This window comes from Odocoileus virginianus, chromosome 22 (assembly GCF_023699985.2).
Source record: "Odocoileus virginianus isolate 20LAN1187 ecotype Illinois chromosome 22, Ovbor_1.2, whole genome shotgun sequence".
In the NCBI taxonomy this organism is placed as follows: domain Eukaryota; kingdom Metazoa; phylum Chordata; class Mammalia; order Artiodactyla; family Cervidae; genus Odocoileus; species Odocoileus virginianus.
The window spans coordinates 17224407-17251852 of record NC_069695.1 but is presented as its reverse complement, the minus strand read 5'-3'; the positions used below and the strand labels follow the sequence as shown (position 1 = coordinate 17251852).

At 47.7% G+C, this 27446-nt stretch overlaps 1 protein-coding gene across 1 annotated transcript; it reads left to right on the top strand.

Moving 5' to 3' along the window:
- Positions 1-325: 325 nt before the first annotated feature.
- RAB12 (RAB12, member RAS oncogene family) lies at positions 326-20693 on the top strand. The gene is made up of 6 exons (XM_070452664.1): positions 326-788; positions 10883-10943; positions 15465-15603; positions 17439-17528; positions 18280-18384; positions 19506-20693. The coding sequence occupies exons 1-6, from the start codon at positions 341-343 to the stop codon at positions 19617-19619; spliced, it is 957 nt and encodes a 318-aa protein (XP_070308765.1). The 5' UTR covers positions 326-340; the 3' UTR covers positions 19620-20693.
- The last annotated feature ends 6753 nt before the right edge of the window (positions 20694-27446 follow it).

Sequence of the window (27446 nt, the reverse complement as noted above, 5' to 3'; positions counted from 1 at the left end):
AGGGTGGGGAGGGGGACTATCTCGGAGTGCATGCAACAGGTTTGGGGGAACGGCTATCGCACGGGCCTAGTGTTTGTGGGCTGCGCTCAATGACAGCAGGGACAGGAAGAGGGAAGAAGGAAAGGAGGGGATGCGGATGGCGGGGAGGCAGAAGGTGAAGGTCGCAGAAAGAAAGGCTAGAGAGCCAGAGGGCAGCGGAGGCCAAGGAAGGAGCGCCAGCAGGCAGCTGGAGGCGCGCGGGGGCGGTCCTCCGGCCGGCAGGGGGCGCGCGCGAGTCCCTGCCCCGCCCCGCCGCCCGCCCGCCCGCCCGCGCCTGCGCCGTCGCGCCGCCTCGCCCGGGATGCTGCTACCGCTGCTGCGGAGTAGCTGCTTCCCTTCCTCCTCCCCCGGCGGCAGCGGCGGCGGCGGGGCGGACGCTGGGGGCCGGCCGGCGGCGCAGCTGCAGCGCGGAGCCCGCGGGCCGCCGGGGCCGCTCGAGCGCGCGCTCGCCCAGCCCGGGGCCGAGCCGCGGCGCTTGGCGGAGGCCGAGGGGGCGCGGGGGCGCGGGGGGCCGCATGCGTGCATGGATCCGGGCGCCGCGCTGCACAGGCGGCCCGCGGGCGGCGGCGTGTTGGGCGCGGGCTCCCCGGCGCTGTCGGGCGGCCAGGCCCGCCGGCGCAAGCAGCCCCCCAGGCCGGCCGACTTCAAGCTGCAGGTCATCATCATCGGCTCCCGCGGCGTGGGCAAGACCAGCCTGATGGAGCGCTTCACCGACGACACTTTCTGCGAGGCCTGCAAGTCCACCGTAGGTAAGGCGGGCCGGGGGGCGGCCCCCGGGGGCCCCTGCATCCCCCGGACTGGACGGAGCCCCCGCCCTGGCCGTCTCGAGGCCGGGGATGCACGGGGCCCGTCCAGCCTGGGACAGTGTGAGCATCTCTCAACGGGAGCACCCCCCCCCCAACTCCTCATCAGGAAGAAGGGGGGCAGGCGGGCAGCGTGGTGGACACGAGCTGTGCCCTAGCTGGATGGCCGGAGTGGTCCCCTCTGGAGAATTTTGATGCTTTAGCTTTGCCTTCCTAGGAGGAGGGGCATTTCCACTGTCCACGCGACTTGTTTTTCTAATTTTGAACTCAATTTTATGTTGTGCTGAAATAATGGGAGTTTTAAATCCCCTGTGGAGGAGGGTCTGTGGATAATATTCGGAGTAAGACTAAGAAGTTTCTTCTTTAAACTAAAAGTGTGGGTAGAAGGGCTTCAGCTGTGGTTTTCTGTGACTTCGAATAACCCAGGGGACCCCCAAGTGGGAAGGGCATCTCCCGCCCCCTGCCCCCCCACCACCACACTGCCAGTTGGGTGAACGGGGCAGCCAAGTAATTACAGGAACCCCCTGGGCCTGGAAGCGGCCTGTCCTCAGAATGTAAAATTGAAACTGCAGGGAAGTTTTCTGATGGAGTCACATGTATAGGCCTTGACTTTGAGGTCTGTCTGGTCACTGTGTTAACAGTTGTTTCTCTGGAAAACCCCTTAAAAGCTGTCAAAGGGGAACCCCTCAGATGAGATAGTTGTTTGAGGGGAAGATCAATCACCTTCTGTAATGGATGGCTGGTGGGGGGGATTCCCCTAGGGGAGGTCCAAGAAATAATACATAGTATATAATCATGAAATTCAGAACTGAAACATTCATTCCACACACCACTTGTGTATTTAGATAGTTCCAAGGTGATACAATTTGGAGATTAATTGGCCTTGTAATCATGTTACAAAAGACCCCTCCATTTGAAATGGCTTATTGAAAGATTAATCTTAAACTTTTCATGTTATCTTTTTGTTTTGTTTGTGAGAACGTGTTTCCTTTCATACTTTTTAATAATAGATCAGTTTGGATGTATTTGTGCTCTCTGTACCCTGTTTGTTGTTAAGATCTTGGCCTTGAAACCTTGAGATTAAAGTTCAGTAGTGTAGCTTAGACCTGTTTCAAATATCCAATTTTGGATCATATAAAGTACATGAAGTTATTCAACCATCAGAAGATGGTTTGTGCTGTTAATTTTTGTACCTGGCATAAGTAAAATAGAACTAAAAGTAATTCAGAATTATCCATCTTTTATGGCTCGATACTTTAAAATACACAAAAATGAAGAATAATACAGCTGTACTATGTGATGTAGAGAAACCAGCATAGGCCTGCTAGGTGGATAATAGGGTTTGGTGGGTGGAGAGTGAGACGGAGGGTGAAGATGTGCTGTAGAACAGGGCAGAGGGGAGGTGGGGAGGGGTTTCCTACGCTGGGGCCACAGTGCGGCAGCACCCCTACAGTCATTAGGGGACATGGGGAATGAATGCTGCAAGACCTGGGCTGCCATGAAGCGTGGAGGGTGGACCTTCTGTATCAGCTGGAGCCATGAAGGCCTCTGGGTACAGCCCTGGCAGGGAGACAGTTTCTTCGGGTTCTTGGGAATCAGGAGGGGGCCAGGCAGTCAGTTTCTTTGTCCCCTTAACAAACAAATATAAATGCACATGTGTACACGCCTCCCCAACCCCTGCCGCTGGGGTCCCTTGTGCACTTTGACTTTGTCTTGCTTGTTTTTATTTTCTCCATACATAGCCTGTAGTCCTTGGCTTGCTAAGTGTTTATTTGTGGGAAGTTCAGAGAAAGATGATAACTTCTGGTCTGACCCAGACTGTGAGAACACTGAGGAAGTTAGCTAAACCCCCCTTCTATCTCTGCCTCTGAGTCGCTTTCCCTTCCACGTATCAGATCACTTGTTGAGCACCTACTGTGTGCGGGTGCTGTGCTACCCATGGGGCCTCAGTGGTGAGGAGGACAGTCTGTCCAGACTGAGGGGTGGGGAAGGGGGTTCCTGGGGATGCCCCAGAGCGATTAGGGCAATGTGGAGATGTCTGCAGACCGTCTGGGGAGCGCGGGGAAAGCCCCCCAGTCCAGGTGGAGTAGGGGCTGGTCAAGGCCTTCCTCTGCTCTGGAATGCTGTAGAGATAAGTTCATTCCTTGAGTTCCTTAGAAAAGCAAGTGTACATGCGGCGCTTGGTGTGGTGTAGCTGGGATTGCCTCACCTGAATGCCCCCACCTGAGCAGGTGGCTCACAGGGTCCTTCTGAGGCGCATGGTTGAGTTTCACCTCCACAGACTCCGCATAGATCCTGTTCTGCCGGCCTCACCCCGTCCAGCTGCAGAGTCTGGAAAAGACCACCCACCTTGTGCAGGCGCTGCTGACCCAGGAGGGTCACTTAGGTGATGCCCCCAGCCGACCTCAGACTGGAAGCAGCACCTCCAGTGAGCATTTGATAAAGCCAGGCAGTCTTGCCGGAATTCTGTAAAGAAGCATAGCAGAAAGCCTGAGGGATTTGAGATAATAAGCCTATTTTATCAAATTACAGCTGAACAGAATGTTAGTTTTGTTGTTGTTGTATTACTGATCAAACCAGAAGTTGTTTTGGTTTAAAAGACACGCGGAACTCACCAGGGTATGAAACTGAAAAGACTTTTAATAATTGACCTATTTAGTGAAAATTGTCCAGGTGGAGTATTACTTTCAAATGGGATTTCATATTCATGGAATTGAATTAGTCTGATGTGGCCAGCATGGTTTGACAGATACAGCTTTTCGAAGTTTGAGAAACAGGAGAAAAAAAACTGGTTGGCTGTAGAAATTCACAGCTCTCTAAATACCGTGTCGACCTGTGTTTCTTATATAACCATTGGAAGCTTGCTGTTCATTTTATTTTGATCAAAATGTTTTTACCAGGCAGCACCCCTTACGCCACTCCCAGCAACTTTACACTTCTCAAAAAGCATTCTAAAAAACCTCGGCTGTTGATTTAAGCTTTTCCATGAACTAGCTTGTGACTTTGGATAAGTAATTTATTTTGTCTGTGTGTAAAGGGTTACATTCTGTTAGCAGTAGCTACAGTTTCTTGAGCACATACTGTATACCAGCAAAACTACACTCTTTCTAAATCTCACAACAATCCTGAAGGTTTCCACATTTTACAGACTAGGAAGCAGAGTCCCAGAGGGTAGACAGCTTGCCCACAGTGGCCCAGCGGTGAGCGAGTGGTCAGGGCCCAGGCTGCAAGTGAGTTCCTTCTGTCTGTCTGTTCCTTAGCTTCCTTTGGGATTTAAGTTCACTTTACTCTGAAAATGTAGATGGGACTCTTTCCTACTTGTCTAATTTGGCCCCGCGTCAACCCTGTGAAGGTGGTGAGTGATGCCATCAATGGTATCACTGAAACTGATTCTCTTTAACTGTGCCCCCATTATTTGTCACTTTCCTCTGGAGTGATGCTTTAAAAGGTTCATTTCTAAATATTTAATCATTCAACTATCTGAAACTTTTAAAATATTTACTAAAATACATTTAAATACAGGAAAAGGAGGAGTGAGACCGTTTGGACCAGAGTATCAGTTTCCCGAACAGTGAAGTTTCTTCCAGAATGCCCGAGGCCCACATAGGATTGCCAATTCTTTTATTATTTTGCCACGTAAGGACATATTTTTAAACAATCCACTGTCACCAACTTTTCAAAAAAATAAAGATAACATGAGGAGACCCCCAAAACAGGAAAGACAGAATTTAAAAGTTCTTTGAACTCAGTTTGAGGTGCTCACGACTCCGTCAACGTTTTCCTCATTTTGCAGCAGTAACTTAACTTCACAGCCTGGCCCTGAGAGTAAGCGGTCTTAGACGAGAGCGCTCGGTGGAGCCCTGTTTGTACTCAGTCATGTGCCGGGGTCTCTGTTCTCAAGCCCACCCCTTCAGGCCCTGTGTTCACTGTTCCAAGGCAGGGAAGCCTGGTGCTGCAGGTGTAGGTGGTTCTTCCGGCCCCGTAGTAGAGCCAGAAACAGAACCAGCGGGTCCAAGGTGCGGGTGGCCGTGAATCCCTTGCAGGCATGGCTGGCTGTGGGCTGACCTTGAACGTGAGTGGGCAGGAGGCAGGAGATTCCACCACTAGGGTCTACTCTGCTTTGCCTACACACAGTGAGTGGAACCACTGTCAAGGGAAATCGCTTGTACTTTATTCTGGAAATTTAGGTCAGTGAGTTTTGTTCGGAAACCCAGAATGAACATTTCATACTGGATTAAAATGCTAAGCTGTGCGTTTTGTGTTGCTCCTCTGTGATCCTGGGCAGTCTTTGAAGCCATGGCTGAGCTGCTCGACTATTTCACTTACAAGGGAATTAGGGAGAATTGTCCCGAATTCCCACTCCAGAGCCCAGACCTTTCAGCGTCAGCCCCTCCCCTGCTGGGCTGATGTAACAGGATGACTCAGGGAGACGGGAGTGGGCGAGGAGCGCTGGTTTTCATGCCAGCCTGCGCTGTGCGTTGTGTGGTTTGGCTTATTTAATGAACTCAGAGCATGCTGATAGGCTTGTGCAGAATGCATTTGTGGAATAAAGTAGCTATCTTCCCCAGAAAGTGTGGAAAGTTGGCGATCGGGTTGTTGGGGCTGATAAAAATCTATTTAAAGACCTGGCTTACGTGCATTCGGCCTTTCTTTCGCCGAGGAACTCTCTCTGGAGAAGAAAGGTCTGCCTCTGCAGGATGAGAGGGACCCAGAACCTTCAAGTCTGCCTCCCCTGCAGCTGTGGGGTGCAGGGACGGCCTTCAAAAGGCAGCCTGAGTTTTTAGACTGCTGGTAGGGCCAGAGCTTTCTCCGGCCTTGCTTGCCAGGAGCAGCGTTTTTGATTAAGCGTTTGTTTGAATCTGCAAAGAAAACATAGCCTTGTACACCATTCAGCAAGTGTTTTCTGAGGGGCGGTGTGTACTTGGGTGAGACTCCACCCACCGGCCGTCAGGGGGCTGGAAGCGCACCTGCTCACCTGGCTGGTCCCTGCAGGAGGGGAGGCAAGTGGTGGAGACGCTGGGATGAAAAGCGGGGCCCATGTGCTCAGTAACCTCGACTACCCCGCCTCCACCCCCCTGTCCCGCCCGTGAAGTTCATGTGCGGCATGTCTCTTCCAGCCGGGTGCAGGACCGTCTCCTGTGTGTGTGCAGGTGAGGGACGCGGACTATCTGTTTGCTGGGATACAGACCGCCCAGTCTGGACTGCGGAGGCGGGTCTTGTTAGACTCAGGGCAGACGCTGGATATCCTCAGGCCTGTGAGCATTGTTTAATGACATGCAGTCATTTAAACTATTCTAGTAGCACCTGTTTCTGAGGCGATCCAAGTATTTTACAGTTGCATTACTTCGTTCCGTTGAGTTCTCATAGCTCGGCTTAAGTAAGAGAAGCCCCGTGATATTAAACTGTGGTTCGGGAGCCCCCCGGGGCAGTACAGGAGGGTCGTCTGCCTTGCCTGCCCTTTGTAAGGTGCTTTCCTGGGGGGATGCATCTGTGCTTTCTCCCGAAGGACAGTGGTCAGGTGGAAGGCTGGCCTCATGGTCAAGAAACCGCTTTCTGATAGTAAATGTTCCTCCGTCTGGGTGACCTTGACACATTTCTTAGTTTACTTTCTCACTGTCAACTCAGTGGAAATGCGGGGAAGCCTCCATCAGGGGAAAGATTACGTCCAGGATGGGGTGACACTGAAAGATATATGTCCTTGGGAGAAAGGCCAGCCTGTGATCCCAAGATAGTTCTTATAAATTGGCAGTAACAGTTAATAACAATTTGTCACCACTGCTTGAACTGAGACTTGATTTCAAAGTGTGAAGTCCTACAGCCTCCAGAACCTGTTTTGTTGTTGGTTATTTGCTGAGTGGTGTCCAACTCTTTTGGAACCCCATGGACTGCAGTATCTGAACTGAAGTCAACTAAAACCATACTCTCACACCAACCCCAAGTCCTTGTTGTTGTGGGGGGGGCGGTGAGGGGGGACGAACACTCAGCTGTATCCCAGGCATGGGCCACTGGTCATTTCTGCTTTTATTAAACTTTGTGCTGGAAGGGGATGTGAAGAAAGAAACTTCTGTTTATTTTTGCTATTTTCATTTTTGTGACTTTTTATGCCTCAGTAAAAAGTAACACGGTAATGTTTTTTTTGGATATGTTTCGCCTGCGGGGAGCCTCAAAATCTTAACCAGCACTGAGTGTGACAATTCTTTATGCTCTTGCTGAGATTTATGAAAACAGTGTACAGAGGTGACAGGGCCAGGTGAAGCTCTGTTCTTGAAGAGCTTCAAGAACAGTTATGGTGACCCGGGCCACTTGCAGAAGATTTTCACACTTTCCCTGTTTCCACATGTTTGACTTCTATAACAACTTTTGGTTGTGGACAGTGTTATAAATTTGAACCTAGATTCTGCCACTCAGCTAGCAGAAGTGATCTGACCTTGGTCTCTCCTCTGTTCTATGAGGGTAGCGCCCAGCTTGCTGGGCTCCTGAGGGAGCCAACATGTTGCATGCCAGGCTCAGGGGTCTGATAGACACTGTCATCATTATTAAAGGGAATTAAGATCAAGATAGACTTGAATAGAATAGTCGTGTCTATACAACAGAAGGATTACAGCCTGTGACCTGTGTCCTTCGTGATGGAAATATTTTTGGGAAGATTTAGACCCCGTCACCCAGCAGGACATTCTCTTAGTGGATCACTTCCTGTCTCGGTGACTGAGTAAATGGTTCCTGTGATAATCCCCTGGGGGGTAGGGGTGGCGTGTTTAGGGAGAGGACCTGGTCTTATGAAGACCGCCCTCCGCTAAGGATGTTCCACCGGAAACAGGAGTTGTAAGGGCTCCCCTGGTGGCTCAGTGGTGAAGAATCCACCTGCTGCTTCAGGAGACATGGGTTCAGTCCCTGGGTCGGGAAGATCCCCTCGAGGAGGAACTGGCAACCCATTCCAGTATTCTCGCCTGGGAAATCCCGTGGACAGAAGAGCCTGGCGGGCTACAGTCCGTGGGGTCGCAAGACAGTCAGACACAATGTAGGGACTAAACAACCACAAGCTGGGATTGTAGGAGAAATGGAATGCTTAGGTTCCAGGGTGATGTGTGTGTGCCAGGCACCCTGAATCCTGCTGCTCTGCCCGCCAGACGGGCTCACGACAGAGCATCCGTACTTCCTTCCTACAATTTAAACACACACCCAGCGTTTGATGGAGAAGAGGGGCGGGTCTCCATCAGATTTGCTGGACCGCTGCCCTGTGCCTGGCAGCGTTCTAGGCGCCAAAGGCCAGAGGTGGCTGTCCTGAGAAGGCGCCTGTTCTATCACCTGGGGGAGACCAGCGGAGCCACGGGGCAGGGCTGGACGGGCAGGACTGGGAGGGAGGGGAGCAGGTGAGCCATCGGGAGGCGCAGAAGGGGGCCCCTGGGCCTGAAAAGGCTTCTGGGCAGACGGGGAGGTTCTCCAGGAGAGGAGAGCAGAGAGGGCGTTTCACCAAGTGCCTGTCGGTTTAGGTCTGGATGACTCAGGTCTTCAGGATGGGACTGCCTCTACCACCCAACAGAGTTGTAGCTGCTTGCTTCCCCGGATGGTCAGGACACTGTAGGAAATGGGTTTTCAATAAAAGCTACGACTTTTTTCGGTCCCTTATCTGTTTATAAACATTGGTCCTGGGCCTCCCTGTTGAGTCAGGAGACTCTGTGCTGACTTTTCCCAAAACTAATCCCCTCCTTGAGGTGGTTGGTGACTTTCTACCTTTTATTCAGGATCATTATAATTTCTATGACCTGCAAATGTTAACAATGGACACTAAGAGATATTTTTTACCTAATGTAAAAAAGCTTTTTAAAAATGTGTAGCTGTATACTTTGATGTAAAGATTTGTTTCTAAGCCATAGATTGGAGTAAGTTTCCAGTCATCACCAGCTAACCTAGTGGTTAGCTATATAGTGGTTACTATATGGTAAAAGAGACTTCATTTAAGAGCAAGCACTATTTTAATGAGCTTTTTCCTTTTGTGGAATTTTAGATTTAGCCAGTGGGTATTTTTCTATTGTTGTTGTTAATGTCTTTAATCTACTCACTAAAACTAGATAGTTTGGGCGAAACACGTTCTTCATCCTGTTTGCTGTTCGTTCATCTTTGCTTAGCAGTGTGTTTATAATCACATGATAACACTACCACTTATTCCTGCTTTTGACTATTAATACCCTTTCCTTTATTTTTATTCATTAAACTTTGTGATTACAAAATATAGTGCAGGACTGCTAAAGTCAGAAAGTTGTTCAAGTTGGTTGAAAAAAAAAAAGACTTGACATGATCAGACTGAGAGCGGTTCTTAGCAGAGAAAACAGCCTAATCAAAACAAAAATTATTTGTGCTGTTTCTAGAGATTCTTGTCCTTAACTTGAAGCAGAGCTCACAAGAGAAGTATCTGCTAGTTCTTTTCAGTAAAATGTGGCAGCCGCTGCAACAAGTTGTAACAAGTGGCCAGCTCCCCTAAGTAAAACTGAAGAAAAAAACCAAAAACTAGAAACAAAAGCAAAACAGAATAGTGGCCATGATATAGTGTGAATTAGATTTGTAAATCACCCTCACAGAGTAACATGGTGAGGCCCTAGCTTTGTGCTGATATCAGGAAGAAGGGGTTTTGTCTGAGCTGTGCCTTTTCAAAATCAGAGCATAGCACATAGGTGCAGGCTGGTTCCTGTGACTCTTAGAGTATCGCGTTAGGCTCTGCGCTTCCCTGTGGTTGAAGCACAAAGGATTCCGCTTGGTCTGTGCTTGAGGATGTTGGTCGTGTACAGACACGCTTCCTGTTCCAAGGCTGGCTGAGAATCATCTGACTTGGAAAAGCAAAGCTGTTCCAGAACTGAAAGTGAAATTGGCTTCCCCAGCATTTGCATGAGCTTTGAGATCAGGGCTAGGGGAGAGAGTAAGAACCAGGGTGCGAGGTGCCGTGGCCTCTTCTCCAGCCATGACTTCTATATTCCTGCAGCGTTTCTCTGTTGTACAGACCTCAGTCCCACCCAAGCTTGTAAACACATCTTCTGGTTGCATTGATGTCTGTGGCGTGTTGCTAATTATAAAAGTCAGTCACACGCCTTGCCCGTCACCTCAGGAGCATCATCTGACTTTGAAGAGCTATGTCGTGCCCCCTCCATCCTCCACCTCGCAGCATCGGGACCCTGGATCCGTAAAGCAGCCAAAAGATATTAATAGTTCCCATAGAGATTAGGTTTCCACTTCCCACATTTAGCTGGCGTTATTTTTTTTTCCTTAGTTGTGAGAATTGTGTAAAAAATACTGTTTTATATTATTTCACAAATATTGTGAAATTTGTATTTAAAAAGTATTGAAGTTTTCTGTAACTGAGAAGTAGATAAGGAAATATCCACAGGTGAAAATTATCTAAAAAATTAAAAAATTAAAAATTATCTAAAAAATTATCTGAAGCCTTAAGGGCTGAACTGGAGAGGGATGGAGATTTGTCATGGTTTGCTTGCTACTATTAAAGTAATTTTTAAAATAAAATTTTAAAAATAAATAAAAATAAAATTAATTTGTATGAGTAAAATTTTTCAAAAAGAATTTCTCTTCCACACTATTGGCAATATAATAAAGTCACTTTTGTGAGTGCTAAAAAATTTATTACAATAATTTCTTAATTCAGACTGTGGCTGTTTGAAATTAAGATTGAGTTTCCAGTGCTCCACGTTAAGAATTTCCCCCCAAGATAGCATGTGTATAAAGCCATTGTTTGTTTGTGTGATGATTCATTGTGATTTTTAAGTGGATTTTAAGCTGCACTTCTAGTAGTATTAAACTCGATTGCAAATAGCAAGTGCTTCATCTCCAGTTCGGGGTAGAACCTAACATACGCTCACGCGTTGTGCGGAGAAGCAGAGAGTGTACTCGCCTCGGGGACCAGTGGATTTCTTCTCTTTCCTTTTAGAATTCACTGTGGTCAGTTTTATGGTTTTTCCGACAACGGCATACAAATAGTACTGCTTTTCTGACAGATTGCCTTGTTTTTGCTTCATCTTCGTCCGTTTTATTTACAGGTGTTGACTTTAAGATCAAAACCGTAGAGCTAAGAGGAAAGAAAATTAGGCTACAGATCTGGTAAGTGGGGCCCTGCACCCAGTTATCACCGTGTGTGTTCAGCAGTCCACACACTTGTCTAATACAATTAACCGTCGGAGCTGGTCTGTCTCTCCTGCATTTCCTCTCCTCCGCTCTCCTTCAAGGGAAGTGAACGGAGCTTCCTTCTAGAGAGCGTTCAGGAAAGAGCCCGTGTAGCTCAGCCCCGCTTGCCACGGGGGTCTTAGAGAGACTGTTGTGATACTTCCAAGGTGACTGGCTTGGAGCCTTTAGTCTCTAGTTTGACGTCATCCGACAAACCGTGGTCGCTGAGCCGATCCCTCCAGTGCTGTCTACACGTGTTCAGAGTTACTTACTCTGCAAGCATCCGGAGAAAGGCCAGCGTGCTCCCCTACTCCCGGCCCCCAGCCCAGAGTTGCACATCTTGGGCATGTCCTCGGTGGGACGCGTGTGCCCTGAGCTCCTCTGTGCCCCGTGCGGGGAGCCCAGAGCCCCCTCCCCGCACCCCAGGAGCTTGTGAGAGACTAACCCAGCCGTGCGGGGGCCGCTCAGCCACCCTTCCTTGGGGACCCGGGAGGTGCCCCTGTGGAGCAGGGAGTGGCGTCTGCGCCGCCCTTGTCGCTAACACCGTCTTGCCGCAGCGTCTCAGCCACTAACTCCTCTCGCAGGTGGACCTCAGCTCTGTCTGTCCGTCGTGTGTGTGTCGCTTCCATCGCGTTCATTGCTGCCGCGCCGGCGGCTCCATCGCCACCTAGTGCTTCCGTGTTAGTGCCATGTCTCACCCCCACCCGCGCCCCCGAGCGGGGCGCCCGCCGGCTGTCAGGTAACGTCCCGTGGGTCATCGCTGGCTGTTCCACCCGCCTGAAGGACTGGGGGTTACGGGGGTTGCTTATTTGTCTTGTGCTTTTGTTTTTCGTGTCTTTGGGAAGTTCCTTGATCATCTGTGGTTAGAAAAAGGACCATTTTCCCATCTCTGCTTGAAGTGTTGTCTACGTGTATGTATATAGAACTTGGTGTAAGTATAGTTAAAATAAGACGTCAACCCAAATGTAGATTCATGAACTTACATCCACATGGTGGCTCAGTGGTAAAGAATCCGCCTGCCAGTGCAGGAGACGTGGGTTCGATCCCTGAGTCGGGAAGACCCCCTGCAGAAGGAAAGGAAGGAAAGAAGGAAATGGCACCCCACTTTAGTATTTTTGCCTGGGAAATCCCATGGACAAGGAGCCTGGCAGGCTATAGTCCTTGGGGTCACAAAGAGTCAGACACAGTTGAGTGGCCTAACAGCAGCAGCAGCGCCTATCCTGGAAATTACTCACAGAGGCTTCCATCTGTTGTGTTGACATGGACTTGAAGCTGAAAAACTGGCCTCCTGCCTCATGGCAAACACGTAATTAAGATGCTCCGTATGGGGGACTTCCTTGGCAGTCCAGTGGAAGTTCCCCCTACAGAGCATCCAATGCAGGGGGTGTGGGTTTGATCCCTGGTTGGGGAGCTAAAATCCCACGTGCTGCATGGCATGCCCCCCACCCCACCCCACCCCCCAAAAAAGATGCTCCATAGGAAGGTTTCCTGTTTGGTCCAGTACTCACTGTTGGTGAATTTGGTTTCCACTGGAGTCCCTGTGTTGACATCAAGCTTGTTTCCTTTCATTCTCTGCTTGAAGAGGTGGAACTTTCATACACTGACATTGATTCCTGCAAATTAAGAATTGTGTCATTTCACCAGATATAGTAAATACAGAAGAATGATGGTTTTTCAAAGCATGGTTTTAGTACCAAACTGGGGGGAAAGGACAGCAGGAAGTTTTCAATTTGTCCCCAAAGCAGAGAGAGACATCATCATCATCATAATAATAATAATAATAATATCATGTTCCACCCACAATAAATGATGATTTGGCTGATGGTAATAAACTGTAAATCTCTGAAAGTCAGCTCTCGGTCATTACAGTGGAAACTAAGGTTCATTGAGATAAAGGTGGGAATATGAGGATTCTACATCTCGTTGGATAGATAAGAGCCCAACCGGGGCATTGGTATTATATTACTGTCCAGCTGTGTGAGACATGGAGACTGGGGTGGAATTTTTGCGGTCCTGGCTCAGAGTAGGAATTTAATAAATACTTGCTGAACTGAATTGGATTCTATTTACCTTGCTCTCTGACCATCTGTGAGAGCAGATAATTCAGTGGGGAAATGATCAAACAAAGGAGACCTGAAGAGGAATAGAAAATTAAAACTCTGGCAACCCAGATATTTTGGAAATATGGATTATTCTCTTCAGTGAGATGCTTTTCTGCCTCACAGTCAAGAACTGATCACAGAGATGGAGTTTAGGGAATGGCCTTGATGTTTCCTCGCTGGCGTCTTGTACGCTAACCGTTTGTTGTTGTTGAGTCGCTTCAGTTGCGTCCGACTCTTTGCAACCCCCTGGACTATAGCCCGCCAGGCTTCTCTGTCCTTAGGACTTCCCAGTTAAGAATACTGGAGTGGGCTGCCATTTCCTTTTCCACAGAATCTTAATATCAGAAATGCCTATTACTATCCCAACTCTTTGATTGTTGGGTTTTTATTAAAACTTCTCCCAGGAGTCTGCTGTGCAATGTCATGCTTGTGGGTAGTGGTGCTTTGTTGTTCCTGCTTCCGAGGTCAGACCTCATGTTAAGTGTTCTTACCACAGCAGCCTCGAAATGATTTTCCAAAAGCTTGTATTATGTCTAATGTCTCTGTTCTTCAGCCCCCAATTTCTGAATCCTAACTGAGTGAATGTTTAGAGAAACAAATGTGAAACTGATTTACGCTAAAAGCCATGATAAAACTACTTATCATATATACTCACGAGAGCACATAATTCCCCAAATGCTCAGTGAACACCTTATACCCAGTTGCTGTTTTAAATTTGTGCTGCAGCTATAATGCGCTAACCCCAGACTTCAGAGTGGAAAAACATGTTATTTTTGCTTTTTAAAGAAGTGAGTGAGAGCTGTTTTATCAAACCCTAACTTGAACAAGCCAGCACTGTGATAGGAACAGAAACCACAGTCAGGAAGATACTTTTTTTTTAAAAAGTATTAATCACGCCCCTAAATGCCTAGGGTCCTGGGAATAATTTTATTCACTGATTCCTCATGTGAATGAAACAGTATCTGAGTCAGTTCCTTCTCACCTGATTGGAAGGTGCCTTTTAGTGTCTGCAAGTTGGTTTTATTTTACCCTGAATTCTTCAGGAATCCAGTTTGGAGGCAGTTTTGAGTCAAAAAATAAAGTTTATTTTGCCTTGAATTGGCATCCACTTTTTGCATTTTGCACACGTAGCCTTTTGTTTTGCCTTTTGTTTTGCGTGTGTAGATGGAGGGCCTGTGGTTGGCCAGGCCCCCTGGACCCTGGTGGACAAAGCAGACCAGCCTAAGCCCCTGGGCCTTCCAGCCTTGGAAGAGCACCGGGGAGTCTTACATCCCCTGGGGCAAAGTGTCGGCTTTGCTTTATGTGAAAATGAATTTGCCGACAGGCTTCATTGTTTGGCCTGATGACACATCCCTAAGGGGAGCTAATTTGGTGGCGAGTCTAGCCTGGAACAAAGGCGTCAACTACAGCACCTTTGCGAAGTGTGTGTTAGGGGCTTTAGGGACACGACCCCACAAGGTTCACCCCATCCAATGCACTTGGAAGAGGTTTCAGTGTCTCCCCCTTTCGGAAGCTCAGCGCTGTCCTGTGAGAGTCTGTGAGCATCTTGCAAGGAAGAACCTCGTTTTCTGTGTCTCCCCGCTGCCCCTCGCTTTCTCCACCACAAGCCACCTGTGTCACAGGGCTCCCGGAGTGCGCTGAGAGTTAGGGTTCTTAGGGAAAAGCTAAATTACAGATCGGCTTAAAAGAAATCATTTTACTGGTCAGAAGGCCTGCTCTTTTGAGCCTCATTTGTAAATTTGTGATAGTTCTCACGCAGTTTCTCAGCTTCCTAGGTGGAGAAAGTGGGTCTCGGCCAGCTAGTGTGCACTGTTAATACGTGTATGTCTTCCTGTGGAAACGTCAGCTTTTCCTAGAGAAGAGAGAAAGCTTTAGATTTCAAGGTCACGGTCGGAGAGTAGTCAACCTGACCGTGTTTGCAAAGTTTGGGGGTCCTCTTCCTCCTTTACCTGTTTGAAGGACCAAGAAAATGACAAAGACTATAGCACTTTTCGTTAGTGAGGGACTATTGGTGGTCTTATCAGCAAATTCAGATGAGATACTCACCATTGAGGTTGGTTAATAGAGATTGCTAGGCTTAAATTGTTTAAATTAAATATCACCCATACATTTTGTCATTGATAACCATCAAGTTATGGGGTGTTGCACTTTCTACTGTTTTACACGGCATTTACTTCTTTCCAGAATCTTGGTGTGGCAGAAATTGGGACTTCCTTAAGATTTTTGAAAGCACCTAGCTCAGAGAAGCTGCCCCCAGTAATACAAACGTGCACAGACCTGTGGGGAGTTGTCACGGTTGGGCTGAGTCTTCCCTGTCCACCATGTTCGGGGACTGACTTTTGCTGCTGTTTCTCAGGGACACGGCAGGTCAGGAGAGATTCAACAGCATTACCTCAGCTTATTACAGAAGTGCCAAGGGGATCATATTAGTCTACGACATCACTAAGAAGGAGACATTCGATGATTTGCCAAAATGGATGAAGATGATCGATAAGGTAGGTGTTGGCCTTTCTCTCCCAGATGTGAACTCTCCGCTGTGGGTGTTAATAGTGACAACAGGAGGAAGGGAAACAGTCGCGGAGCGTGCTTTTCTATCCCGAACGTCACTTAATCCAGACTGCATTCAAAGTAGGTGCATAGTCCTGCATCACAGGTGAGGCAGAGAAGAGCTGGAATGTCTTCAGGATCAGCTTGTACGTGAGGAAGCCTGGACTGGTGTTCTGGTCCCTGGGCTGTCTGACATCAAAGCCCACACATGGTCATCCCACAGGGGCCGGCTGCTTCCGTGGAATCAGATACAGGACAGATTTTATTATTTCTGCAGAAAGTTCATGTGAGCGCTCGCTTTGCGTGTGTCCACAGAGTGACAGCCTCCCAGGGCCTGCCTTCTCCACTGTGCCCGGGGGCATGCTGAGGCCTCGGTCACCCACTGGACCTCTGGCTGCAAAACTAGAGACGGCCTTCACCCCCTCATTTTGAACTAAAGAGTTTATCCTTTGGATCATAGTTGACTATGTAGAAATAAACTGAGTTTATATAACCTGTGTGTCCCCCACTAAGAAATGAGTAGACAAAGCCGTTGAGGGTGAGATATGTGTAAACAGTGGCCACATTTGAGAGTTGTTTCCCCCTCGTTTAGTAATTTGAGGTTTAGCTCCTTTGCATAACAAGCACCCTTCATATATTATAAATCTGATTTCATTTACAGATTGTATTAAACCCATCTGTTAGATGATAGTGGAGAACGTTCCTTTGCAGGTCTTACCGAGCGCATTTTCCATGTGTGTCTCTTTAAAGTGTGTTGGAGACCCCGGTTGCCAGGGTTACGGAGATGTCAGAACCAGGGTTGGGTCTGTACTCTGGGATTCTGGGACCGTGGGGTGTGTTCCCAAGGACCCCAGACAGGGGCATCCTCGCTGCCGGCTCAGAACCAAGTGACATAGCTACCAAGAGGCAGTGGCCTCGGTGTGAAGGGCACCTCTGTTGGAGAACCTGCCCTCCTCCGTCTAATCCCCGGCTCTCGCTTCTCCCTCTGTGCAGCTGTGCTCCCGTTTCTTCCCCTTACCAGCCCCATTGGGGGCACTGTTAACTGTCACCCCATTACTGGCAAGGAGACAGAGCTCCCTGGTTAACCTGGCCAAGGTCACCACTTGGGTACCCTTTGTGGAAGTCCTTCTCCCATCATGTGAACTCAGGGAGTTACTTGAGACATCTTTGACCTTTTTAAAGAGAGAGATTCTACTGTGCCTGCATGTTTTTTAAAACTTAGAAATGCAGCTTAACTTTTCCTGACCATAAAATTAACAGTACCTTGTCAGTATAGAAGATTTAGAGAACCAAGTAAAAGCACAAAAGCAAATTGAAACAGTCTGTAGCTGTCACCCAGAAAACCCAGAATGCGTCTGTACTGCATGTCGTTTCAGGTCATGGTTATTTCACTAAATATTCTATCCCGGGCGGCTTCCTATGTCACCTTCCTCTTCTTCCAGAGCATATTTTCTGATTTTTTATGGCTTCACTCTTTTATGTACCTTAGCTTATTTCATTCTTCACCCACTTTGTGGGATCTTTATGGTTTTTTTGACCGAGTACAAAGCTTTGCCTGTATTTTGAGTCAGTCCTTAGGGTAGATTCCTAGGAGTCATGGGTCAAGGGCTGAGAACATCCGTGGTTCCTCGTGCCTGTGACCACATTGCCCTGCGTCCAGTGGGAGCCCCTTCTCAGTCAGAGCAGATGCTCGGAGGGGTGAGAGGTGTGGCCTGGGGCTGTGTCTCCCTCTTGTGTGACGTGCCGGCTTCGAGATTTTGCTCCTGTTGTTGCGATCCCACAGTACGCTTCGGAAGACGCGGAGCTTCTCTTAGTTGGAAATAAGTTGGACTGTGAAACTGACAGAGAGATCAGCAGACAGCAGGGTGAAAAGGTGAGGAGAGTGGACGGTGGGGGGAGGCACCCGTGTCCGTGCAGTGAGCCCCCTGCATGCTTTCCCTTCTAATCAATTACTTTACGGTTCAGACTTGAGAAAATGCAGTCAGTCACATCCTTCGTCTTTGTTTGCTTTGGTTAACTTCCTGCTCCTTTAAATTCATTTTTCAAACGAAGGAGAAAAGACACATGAGAATACACGGCATTGTTTATTGTCCTACCTGACATCTTATACAGAGAAATGTTCTTTTAACCCATATCATTGCATTCATGATGTTTTCCTATTCTAACGCTAACCTTCCTCAGAAAATCGATGACACTCGCATTTTACTTTTTTGGATACATTTTAAATGTCGGGTACAGTACAGTTTAAACACTTATGCACGTAATTTTACTTGAGGGTCCTGGTGTCACCTCACAGCCTGTGTTCTGTTGATTTCTCATCATATAGGAAGTTGCTGCACTTTCCTACATTAAAGTTCAAATGTAAATGAGCTTTATGTTTGAGGATAAACAGGACTTTCTAGACCTTTCGTCCCAGCCTTTGTCTGAACACCAAAGCCTGAGAACTGTTCCCCCTCCCAGTTATGGACCTTGTGCTTATACTAGACACGTGTCGTCCCCTCCTCCCCGCAACACACACACACACACACACACACCAATAACGCGTGCTCTCAGTTTGCACAGCACACACACACACACACACACACACACACACACACACACACACCAATAACGCGTGCTCTCAGTTTGCACAGCAGATAGCTGGGATGCGGTTCTGTGAAGCGAGCGCCAAGGATAACTTCAATGTAGACGAGATCTTCCTGAAGCTTGTCGATGACATCCTGAAAAAGGTAAAAAAAAAAAAAAATCCTGTGTCCTGACAGCTCATTACCTGGAACCTCTTCATCATTCTCTTTGCTGTTTGTGGTTGGGAACCTCTCCTGTAGAAAGCAAACCCCAGTGGTGGTCAGGCTGGGGACCTGGGGGTGCAGACCCAGCCTGAGGACTCAGCCCCCCGCAGCAGCAGCCTCTCACCACATCCTCAGGGCCACGTTCCACGTCCTCGCTCAGCCTGGCACACAGGTGCAGTGGCTGTGACCATTTGTTGTTTTTTAGTTGCTCAGTCGCGTCCGACTCTTTGTGACCCCATGGACTGTAGCTCACCAGGCTCCTCTGTCCATGGGATTTCCCAGGCAAGAATACTGGAGTGGGTTGCCTTTCCCTTTTCCAGAGGATGTTCCAAATCCAGGGATCGAACCTGTGTCTCCTGCATTGGCAGGCGGATTCTGTACTACTGAGCCAGCAGGGAAGCCCAAGGAGACTGGGCTGTGTGTGTCTGACATTCGCTCCTCTCCTGTTCGAGTTTCCTCACAAGAACCCTGTTAGGTGCAGACAGTGAGGGTCTTGCCTCCCATCGAGGCTCTTCCTGTCTGGTGCGGCCTTTCGTGGCGCCAGACCAGGAAGATGACCTCATTGGACAACAGCACATTGTTAAGCATCTTTGGGCTTATATCCAGAGATTCCTTAGATCTTTAAGTGTTTTTATATTATTATTACACATAATCGCCTCGGTGCAATGTAACTTCAGAAGCGTCTAATACAGTGGCTGTCTGTATAGCTGCCAAGAGAAGGTGCTTCTTCCTTTAGTAATGGTATGCCCCCCTGAGAACACAGAACCATTTTTTCATTTTTTTGATACTTAAGTTTCCATCACCCTGGGCTGTGAAGGTAAATGTTGATGAGGTCTGTCTGCTCTCTTCTGCCAAAGGGTGTGAGATGGGCTGCACAGCCTTTCTGTGATGGTTGAAGCTCCCTGAACCTGGTTCTTAGGTTCTGGCTGAATGTATAACTGAACTCTGACGATTAGAGAGTTTCCTGTAAAAAAAACACTTTGGTCTTCAGTAATTGTATAGTCTGCAGAGTCTTTACATTGTCGAGTTACAATGCGTTTGTCTTTTGCTTTATCTCCAAGATGCCCCTGGACATGCTTAGGAACGAGCTGTCCAACAGCATCCTTTCATTACAACCCGAGCCCGAGATCCCCCCAGAGCTGCCCCCGCCCAGACCACACGTGCGATGCTGTTGACTCGCCGCTTTGGAGGCGAAGTGGGCGCAATTCCTGGACAGGGGGACGGTCGCATTCTGCACTACAATCATTTTGACAATTTCCTCTCGCACTTTGTAATCCACGTCAGAGCTATACACTAACTTGTAAATATGCAGATATGCAATCCTGGGTAAGTTTGGGTTATAAATGACATATTTCCCTCCAAATTATTATATTTCATTCATCATCCCAATGCCTAGTGTGTGTACACTGGGAACGTCGTACTTCTGATACGAAGAACAGGAGAAATGAGAGCTATAATGTTTCTGGAAATACATAATATAGTTGTCCTTGTTAACTATATTATGAGGATGGAGATATTCTGATAAGAAGAAAGAACGTGGTGCTTTGCTTACTGTTTTAAAGAAAATTTGTAAAACTAAAGACTTTGGGGGGAGAAAAAACAACCTTGAATGCTTTTTCTTTATTTACATTTCTCCCAGCTGTAGCATCTTTGAAGATTGGAGTGTTTCCCACAAAGCGAGCTCCATGCTTGCTTAAAGGTCTTGAAGGTTATTTATTCACATTAATGGTAGAACATAACTAGTTAGAATGTAGGACTTGAATTGGTCCTGAGGCCTCGGAATCTGTCTGGTTTCCTAATGAACGCACTCTGTGCTTTTAAGAACTACAAAGATTCAATAAAAGAAATGTTTTTGAAACTATAGAAGATTTTAAAAGAACGCTGCTGTCCTACACAAATCCTGTTTAAAGGAATTTTAAAGAGATGCATTTTACTATATCAAAGAATCTACACATATTTGCCTAAACATTCTATATACCTTTGTAATGATAAAACCTCTCCCCTCGACGGTGAAGCTTATTCCTATTAAGCCTAGACTGTGTTTTTTTTTTTTTCCTGGTCTGATAATGAATTTGTGAACTCTTATCTTCGGTATATCTTTTATTAAACTGCACTGTTTGTTTAGTCAAGGTAAATAAGTCATTATGTATTTGAATAACTTGGCGTGTCTTGAGTGTTGTGATATGAGAAGCATTGTGGTCCTTCTACACTAATGAAGTGCAAATAAAATTTTGTATTTATGAATGACAGTTGAGTTGCTACACTTACTTGTGCAATCATAAATTACGTATCTGATGATATTCTTCCAGAACTCCACATCTTAATCTTTTGAGTGTTTTTGATAAGGAAAATGTAGCCTCCTTCACCATGGAAAACATTTCAATACTTTCTCAAAAGATTTAGACATAGAACTGCAGTACGACCCAGCAATTCCAGTCCTGAGTGCACACCTCCAAAAGTTGAAAGTTGGGGCACAAACAGATGCTGTACATTAATGTTCACAAGTTTATTCACAGTAACCAAATGAAGCATCCCAAGTGTCCCTTGGCAGGGGAATGGACAGCATGGATGAACCTTGAGGACATCATGCTGAGTGAGATAAGCCAGGCACAGAAGGACAGACCGAGTACAGTGTCACTCACCAAGGGGCCTGGAACAGTCAAGGGCAGAGACGCAGCCTGGTGGGCGCCAGGGGCGGGGGGTGAGTGTTTACCTGGACAGAGTTCGCCTTTGGAAGATGAGAACATCATGAAGGATGGTCGTGATGGTTGTACACCCATGTGCATGTACTTAGTGTCACTGGGCTGCACACTTTACATGGTGAAATATGTGTGTGTTTGCAGATAGCGTCATCATAACAATGTTCTTTGTAACGTCTATGCCCTTTACCATTGGACAACTAGGCGTGGATTGTGTCGATTACTCACCTGCTGTCTCATTCCACGTCACCTTCCAGTGCTCTGGCCCTCCTCTGGAGGACACCTGCCCTTCCCCTTAGACCTGCTGCTGGGAGGGGCTCGAGGGGCTGGGAGGAGTGGATACGGGACCTGCATTCCCGCTCCTCTCGGGCCCCTGCAGTGACCTCGGACTGGCTGCTCCAGCTCCTCGAGGACCCTCAGCTCAGCCTCGCCGCAGGCACCAGTGGTTACACCGCTCCCTGCAAGCCTTCTTGTTCTCCTTCCTGGATCCCTGATGTGCCGGGTCAAATCGGTAGGTGCTTTTGTTTAACTCACGGTTTAAAGTTTTGAATGTGAAACTGACAGGTGACACTTCCCCGGCAGTCCAGGGATTAAGGCTCCCCACTTCCATCACAGGGTTCAGTCCCTGGTCAGGAACTCAGGTCCCACATGCCAAGCAGCTCGGCCAAAAGACTTAAAAAAATAAAAACCCAGAGGCATGCATATTAGTTGAGGTTGCAACAAAACAAGAAATTCTTGTCTTGCTTTCCTCAAGCTGTAAAACCACCTAAAGTTGTTTTTTCCTCCACAAGCGACCTGCTTTAGCAGGGAGAAAGTGCTTGCCGTACAGATTTATTGCCTAGAACTTGTAAGTAGACCACAGACTGCAGCTGAGGGTGGGTCAGGACATGATATGCAGGCTGGTGTTGACACTGTGAAGCTTTGGTGATCACAGGTGGTTGCTGTAAGGCCAGCCCTGTGCTTGGAGCTGTGGGGGTGTGACCAAGAGACCGTAGACAGTATCCACCTTTAAGGATAACCATCAGGTGCCCCAGACAGACCCCTCAAGGGAGTGCAGGGCAGAACTTCTGACATGGAAGGGTGGGTGCAGAGCTGGGGAGCCCAGGCGGAGATGGGGGCTCCTCCTCGGCCTTCAGGAAGGAGCCGCGTCCCAGCCAGTGGCAGCACAGACTAGAAGGACAGTGCGTCCACAGGCTGTCAGACTGGAACCTCTGGAAAAAGTAGACCTTGTAGTATACAGCATGCACTGCCGTCCTCGGGGGTTATGGCTTTTGAACACCTGGCCGCTCCTTGGAATTGGGTGATGTTCTCGTGCTAGAGATCAGGCAGTGCTCCGGAAATGTAGTGAACCGTCTGCATGCAAAACCTGAAGCGGGTCTCGTTCCCGTAATGGGACAGTCACTACTGCGAAGGGTTCTGAAACCTGCCTTTGGGAGCTGATGCGTTTAGTGCGTTTGCCAACAGGTCCACTCTGTTCCATAGGCTTAAGTGATAACTCTTTTTGACAGGCTGAGAACAAGATGAACCAGCCCCAGTCGACCCACCACACATGCCCAGCGGGGGGAGGTTCCTCCAAGAGAGACAGCAGGGCCCCAGGGCAGCGAGGAGGAACTGGGCATTATGGCTCAGTGGGCAAGGCCAGCAGTAGGACCCCGAAATTCTGCTAGATGTCTCTTTGAAAACCCGCCAGACCTTTCTAAATACAGCTCCACAAATGCTTGCGGTTATAATGAGGGGGATTTCATTACATGAAAAAATTCATTATCCGAAAGGCAAATCGGGGGTGCTCACCCATCCCCAGATGCTGAAGCCTCTGGGAGAGACTCAGGGTGTGTCTCAGACTCAGCAGGCCCACGGGTCATCAGCTCTACCTATAGGGTCAGCCACTGAAGCCCATGGTTAGCTTGGGGGCTCTCAGCCCATTAAGGATCTGCCCCAACTTGTTGAAATGCTCTTTGGCTCTGAAAACAGCTCTTCACTCCATAATTTGAAACAGAAGACTTCATAAAGATAATAAAGGTAATAGACCAAAAATTGTATCCATACAACAAAAAAAAAAACCCTTTTAAATGGGTAGAAGGTGATCATTAGGGAAATGCCACACTGAGATGTCTTTACACCCTTGAGGATGGCTGTTACCCAAAGAACAAAACACGCATTGGCAGGGTTGTGGAAAAATTGCTACCTGTGTGCACTGCCAGTGGTAATGTAAAATGGTGCGGCCGCCGTGGAAAATGGTATGCAGTTCTTCAAAATATCGAACAAATACCATGTGATCCAGTAATTCTGCTTCAGGGTATATGCCCCAAAGAAGTGAAAGTAAAGAGTCAACAGATACTTGTACATCCATGTTCATAGAAGCATATTTCAGAATAATGAGAAATTGGAAGGAACCCACATGCCTGTTGATGGATAAACAATGTATTCTGTGATATATAAATACAATGAAATATTACTCAGACTTAAAAAGTAAGGAAATTTCTGACATGCGCTACAGAATGGATGAACCTTGAGAACATTGCGGTAAGTGAAATAAGTCACAAAAGCTGACTGACAGATACTGTATGATTCCACTTAGATGAGGGGCCTAGAGTGGTCTGATTCCCAGCAACAGAAAGTGAGATGGTGGTGAGCAGAGACCAGGGGACAGGGGTGGGGAGTTAGCATTTAAGAAGTGCAGAGTTGGGAAGATGAAAATTCTGGAAATAGATGGGGTGGTATTGCGCAGTAACGTGAGTGTATTTGATGCTGCTGAGCTGTGCCCTTACAGATGGTTGAACTGGTAAGGTTTATGTCATGTATATTTTACCACAATAAAAAAGTTAAATATGGGGGGAAAGAGTATCTTTATCTAAAAGATGAGCAAAGTTGACAAACCTTTACCCAAGCTCACCAGGAATATAGAGAGAACAAGTTACCTGTATCTGGACTGAAAAGGGGGACATCATTACAGACACTTAGGACATCAAGAATGACAGTGAAACATCAACAAACTGTTCTGTGCCCATACATTTAACAACCTAGATAAAATGGACACGTCTTAAAAATACAAACCTTTTTGCATTTTCTGAAATACAAAGTTTTCAGTATGAAAAAAAAAAAAATGGCACTTTCTCAACCTGCCAAGGGTAACCTATAAAACCCAACAACTAACCTGTACTTGGTGGTGAAAGACTGATCACTTTTCCTCTAAAATTAGGAACAAGGCAGGGGTATTTGTTCTTCATCATCATATTAGAGGTCCTAGCCTGCAATGGGGCATGAAAAGGAGAAGGAACTAGAACAATCTCTGTTCTCAGGTGGCATGATTGTCTATGTAGAAAGTCACAAAGAATTTACAACCAAACTATCAGAACTAACAGATTACAGAGCGAAGGTGGCCGTCCCTCCCCTCCACCCCTTGTCAGTTCCCTTCATCTCGCCTGGGACTGACCCAAAAGTAACTTACTGCAGTCTGTTTTAGAAAAGCTGACGAAGATTCTGTGATTGTGCCTAAACTGAAAGCCAACAATGGTGACGAAGGGGCCACCCATTATTCGGCTTTTTATTTTCCACCAGAATTGAAGGTACCCTTCCCATCTGCTGGTGCTTTTAAACATATGGACTGCTCTTCATCAGCTGCGCTGTTAACCACACTGTTGAAATATCTGCCGCTCAACTTTATCAAAGATTATGTGGCGCATAGGGGAAAAATTGTAGGTTCAGTTCCCTTCCTTCATATGGTTCCCCAAGTCAAGACCCGAAGGAGAGCTCGATAAAGAACTCGTCTTGACTGGGGAATTGTCTTCACTGTGCTCTGATGTCCTGGGCAACCCCAGGAAACCTCGGGGAATCCATCATTACCTCCAGTGAAGGGATGTGGTTGAGTGTACTGTTGGCGTGAATTTCTTTTTATCCTTCCCCCCAACCCCCACCCCCCGCACTGCCCGGTGGAAAGCCACGCGGTCTATATTATACAATGAAATATCACTGGTCCCAGGATAATCTTGGAAGGGCTCCTGCAATGATGCAAACTACCCAGTAGAGGGAGCCAGAGTACGAATGGAAATTTTAAAATAACATCCCTTACAAATTGCACAGTTGTTTCTAAATTAGAGTGTTTACTATTTTCACATTTTCCACTATATATATAAGGCATACGTAATTTAAAAATAACATTTGAATATATGGTATAATTTAGGAGAGGAATGTAAATCTTAAAACTTAATGCCCTCCTTTTAGCAGTACTTTGACCAGACCTAATAAACTTGGTTTGAAATAAGGGGAATTTTTCTAAATCAAAGACTGAAGTTTTTTAGGCCTAAAAAAGTGTTAGAGGCAAACAGTACAGCAAGAGTGTTGAAGGTAATTCTTTCAGTAAAATGTATTGCTGACTTTTTATATGTCACTGAAGGAAGACAAAACTGTATTTTAGTTACTAAATCTACCTGCGTTTGCTTTTTAAGTTGTAGCCACGGACCAGGCTCAGAGATTAGGACTCACAGCTGTGGGCATTTATCGAAGGGCCTTAAGGAAAGGTGGGGGTAGATACAGAGAAGGTGCTGGGTCTGGACTTCACCAACGCCTGAAGGAGGGCAGCGAGGGGCCGGTTTCGGCAAAGTCCCCGTGAGCCCAGGGAAAGCGTTTAAAGAGGACACGTCAGTGCCAGGAGCAGAGGCCAGAAGCACAAAGCCTTCTCCTTGGAGGAAAAAGAGAGGTCGAACTCGCCTGGATGCCAGAGTGAATTTTGTAAGTACGTGACCTTGGCAAGGTTGGAGGGTTGTGCTCTAACTTACACCCTTGGGAGGTGGAACAGAACTCTGGTTAGACTCGCGTTTGGTGATGAGTCAATTTAGGCGGTGGGAAGAGGAGAACTTTGCTCTGGTTTCTGTCCTCCGCAGTTGGGTTTAGACAGAGTGCTTGGCAAGGCAAAAAGGGGAAAGGAAAGAAATGGCAAGTGCTAAGGAAAGGTCATCATCTGCTGGTCTCTTAGAAGACAGGGCGTCATCAGCAAGTGGCCAGGGATGGGGGAGCTTCAGGGGGACGGGGGTCCTGTGGACTGGGCAGAACTGGCTTAGCTGGCAGGCTCTCCTGGAGGCTTTCTGTTTGGTTCTGTTTTGTTACTTTTGTGAGGGGGGCGGGTGGGGGGGGTTATTGGTCTTTTTTTCTTTTTTTTCCTTTTATTTTTATTAGTTGGAGGCTGGTTACAGTATTGTAGTGGGTTTTGCCATACATTGACGTGAATCAGCCATGGGTGAACATGTGTCCCCCGTCCTGACCCTCCCTCCCACCTCCCTCCCCATCCCATCCCTCAGGGTTATCCCAGTGCCCTGGCCCTGAGCGCCCTGCCTCATGTATCAAACCTGGACTGGCGATCTGTGTCACATATGGTAATAGACATGTTTCAGTGCTGTTCTCTCACATCATCCCACCCTCGCCTTCTCCCACAGAGTCTAAAAGCCTGTTCTTTACATGGTTCTGTTTTATATTCAGTTGTCTCTATGGCAGAATCACATACAGAAAAGGACACAAGAGACTTCCCTGGCAGTCCAGTGGCTAAGACTCTGAGCTCCAAGGGGGCGTGTTTGATCCCTGGTCAGGGAACTAAGATCCTGCATGCCATATAGCTAATAAAGAAAGGACACAAATCGTAAGTTGTACAGCAGATAAAGTGGACAAGCAAGAGTAGCCTCAGGACCCGACCCCCTGCACAGCGTCCTACCCTCGAACACCAGGCCCCAGGCTGCCTTCTGTTGAACTCTGCAGAAACGAGTCGTGTCAGGCACTCTGCTGTGCGGGCCTCCTCCGCTCGGAGGCGGTGTGAGCTCCGTGTCGTTGCAGTCAGTCAGGCACGTTCGTGCTCGCGGTGCTCAGTGATTCATCCTGTGAACCAACCACGACTCACCCACTCTGTGCAGAAGACACTAGGATGGCTTGGGGTTGCTCAGCGCAGGGTTGACACAGACATCGTTCTTGCTCTTTTGGGGAACATAGGTGTGCACCCCTGTTGGGTACACTGGAGGTGGTTGCTGGGCCCTAGGGTGTGCTTTATACTCATAGGTACCAACCAAGACGTTTGCCACAGGGCTGGGACGATTTAGTGTCTGTGTTCTATAACCGGAAGTGGGGTCTGGCTGCTCACCACCCAAAAGTCAATAAAGAGCCCAGGTTAGTGGAAAGGAAAGTTTGCTTTATTTTGGAGGTGGACAACCAGAGGGCAGGGTGGAATCCTGTCTAGTGGCCAACTCCCCCCGACTTCAACGGACAAGGGCTTTTAGAGGAGAGTTTCAAGGATGTATAGATGGAGGGAGGGGGCTACAGCGG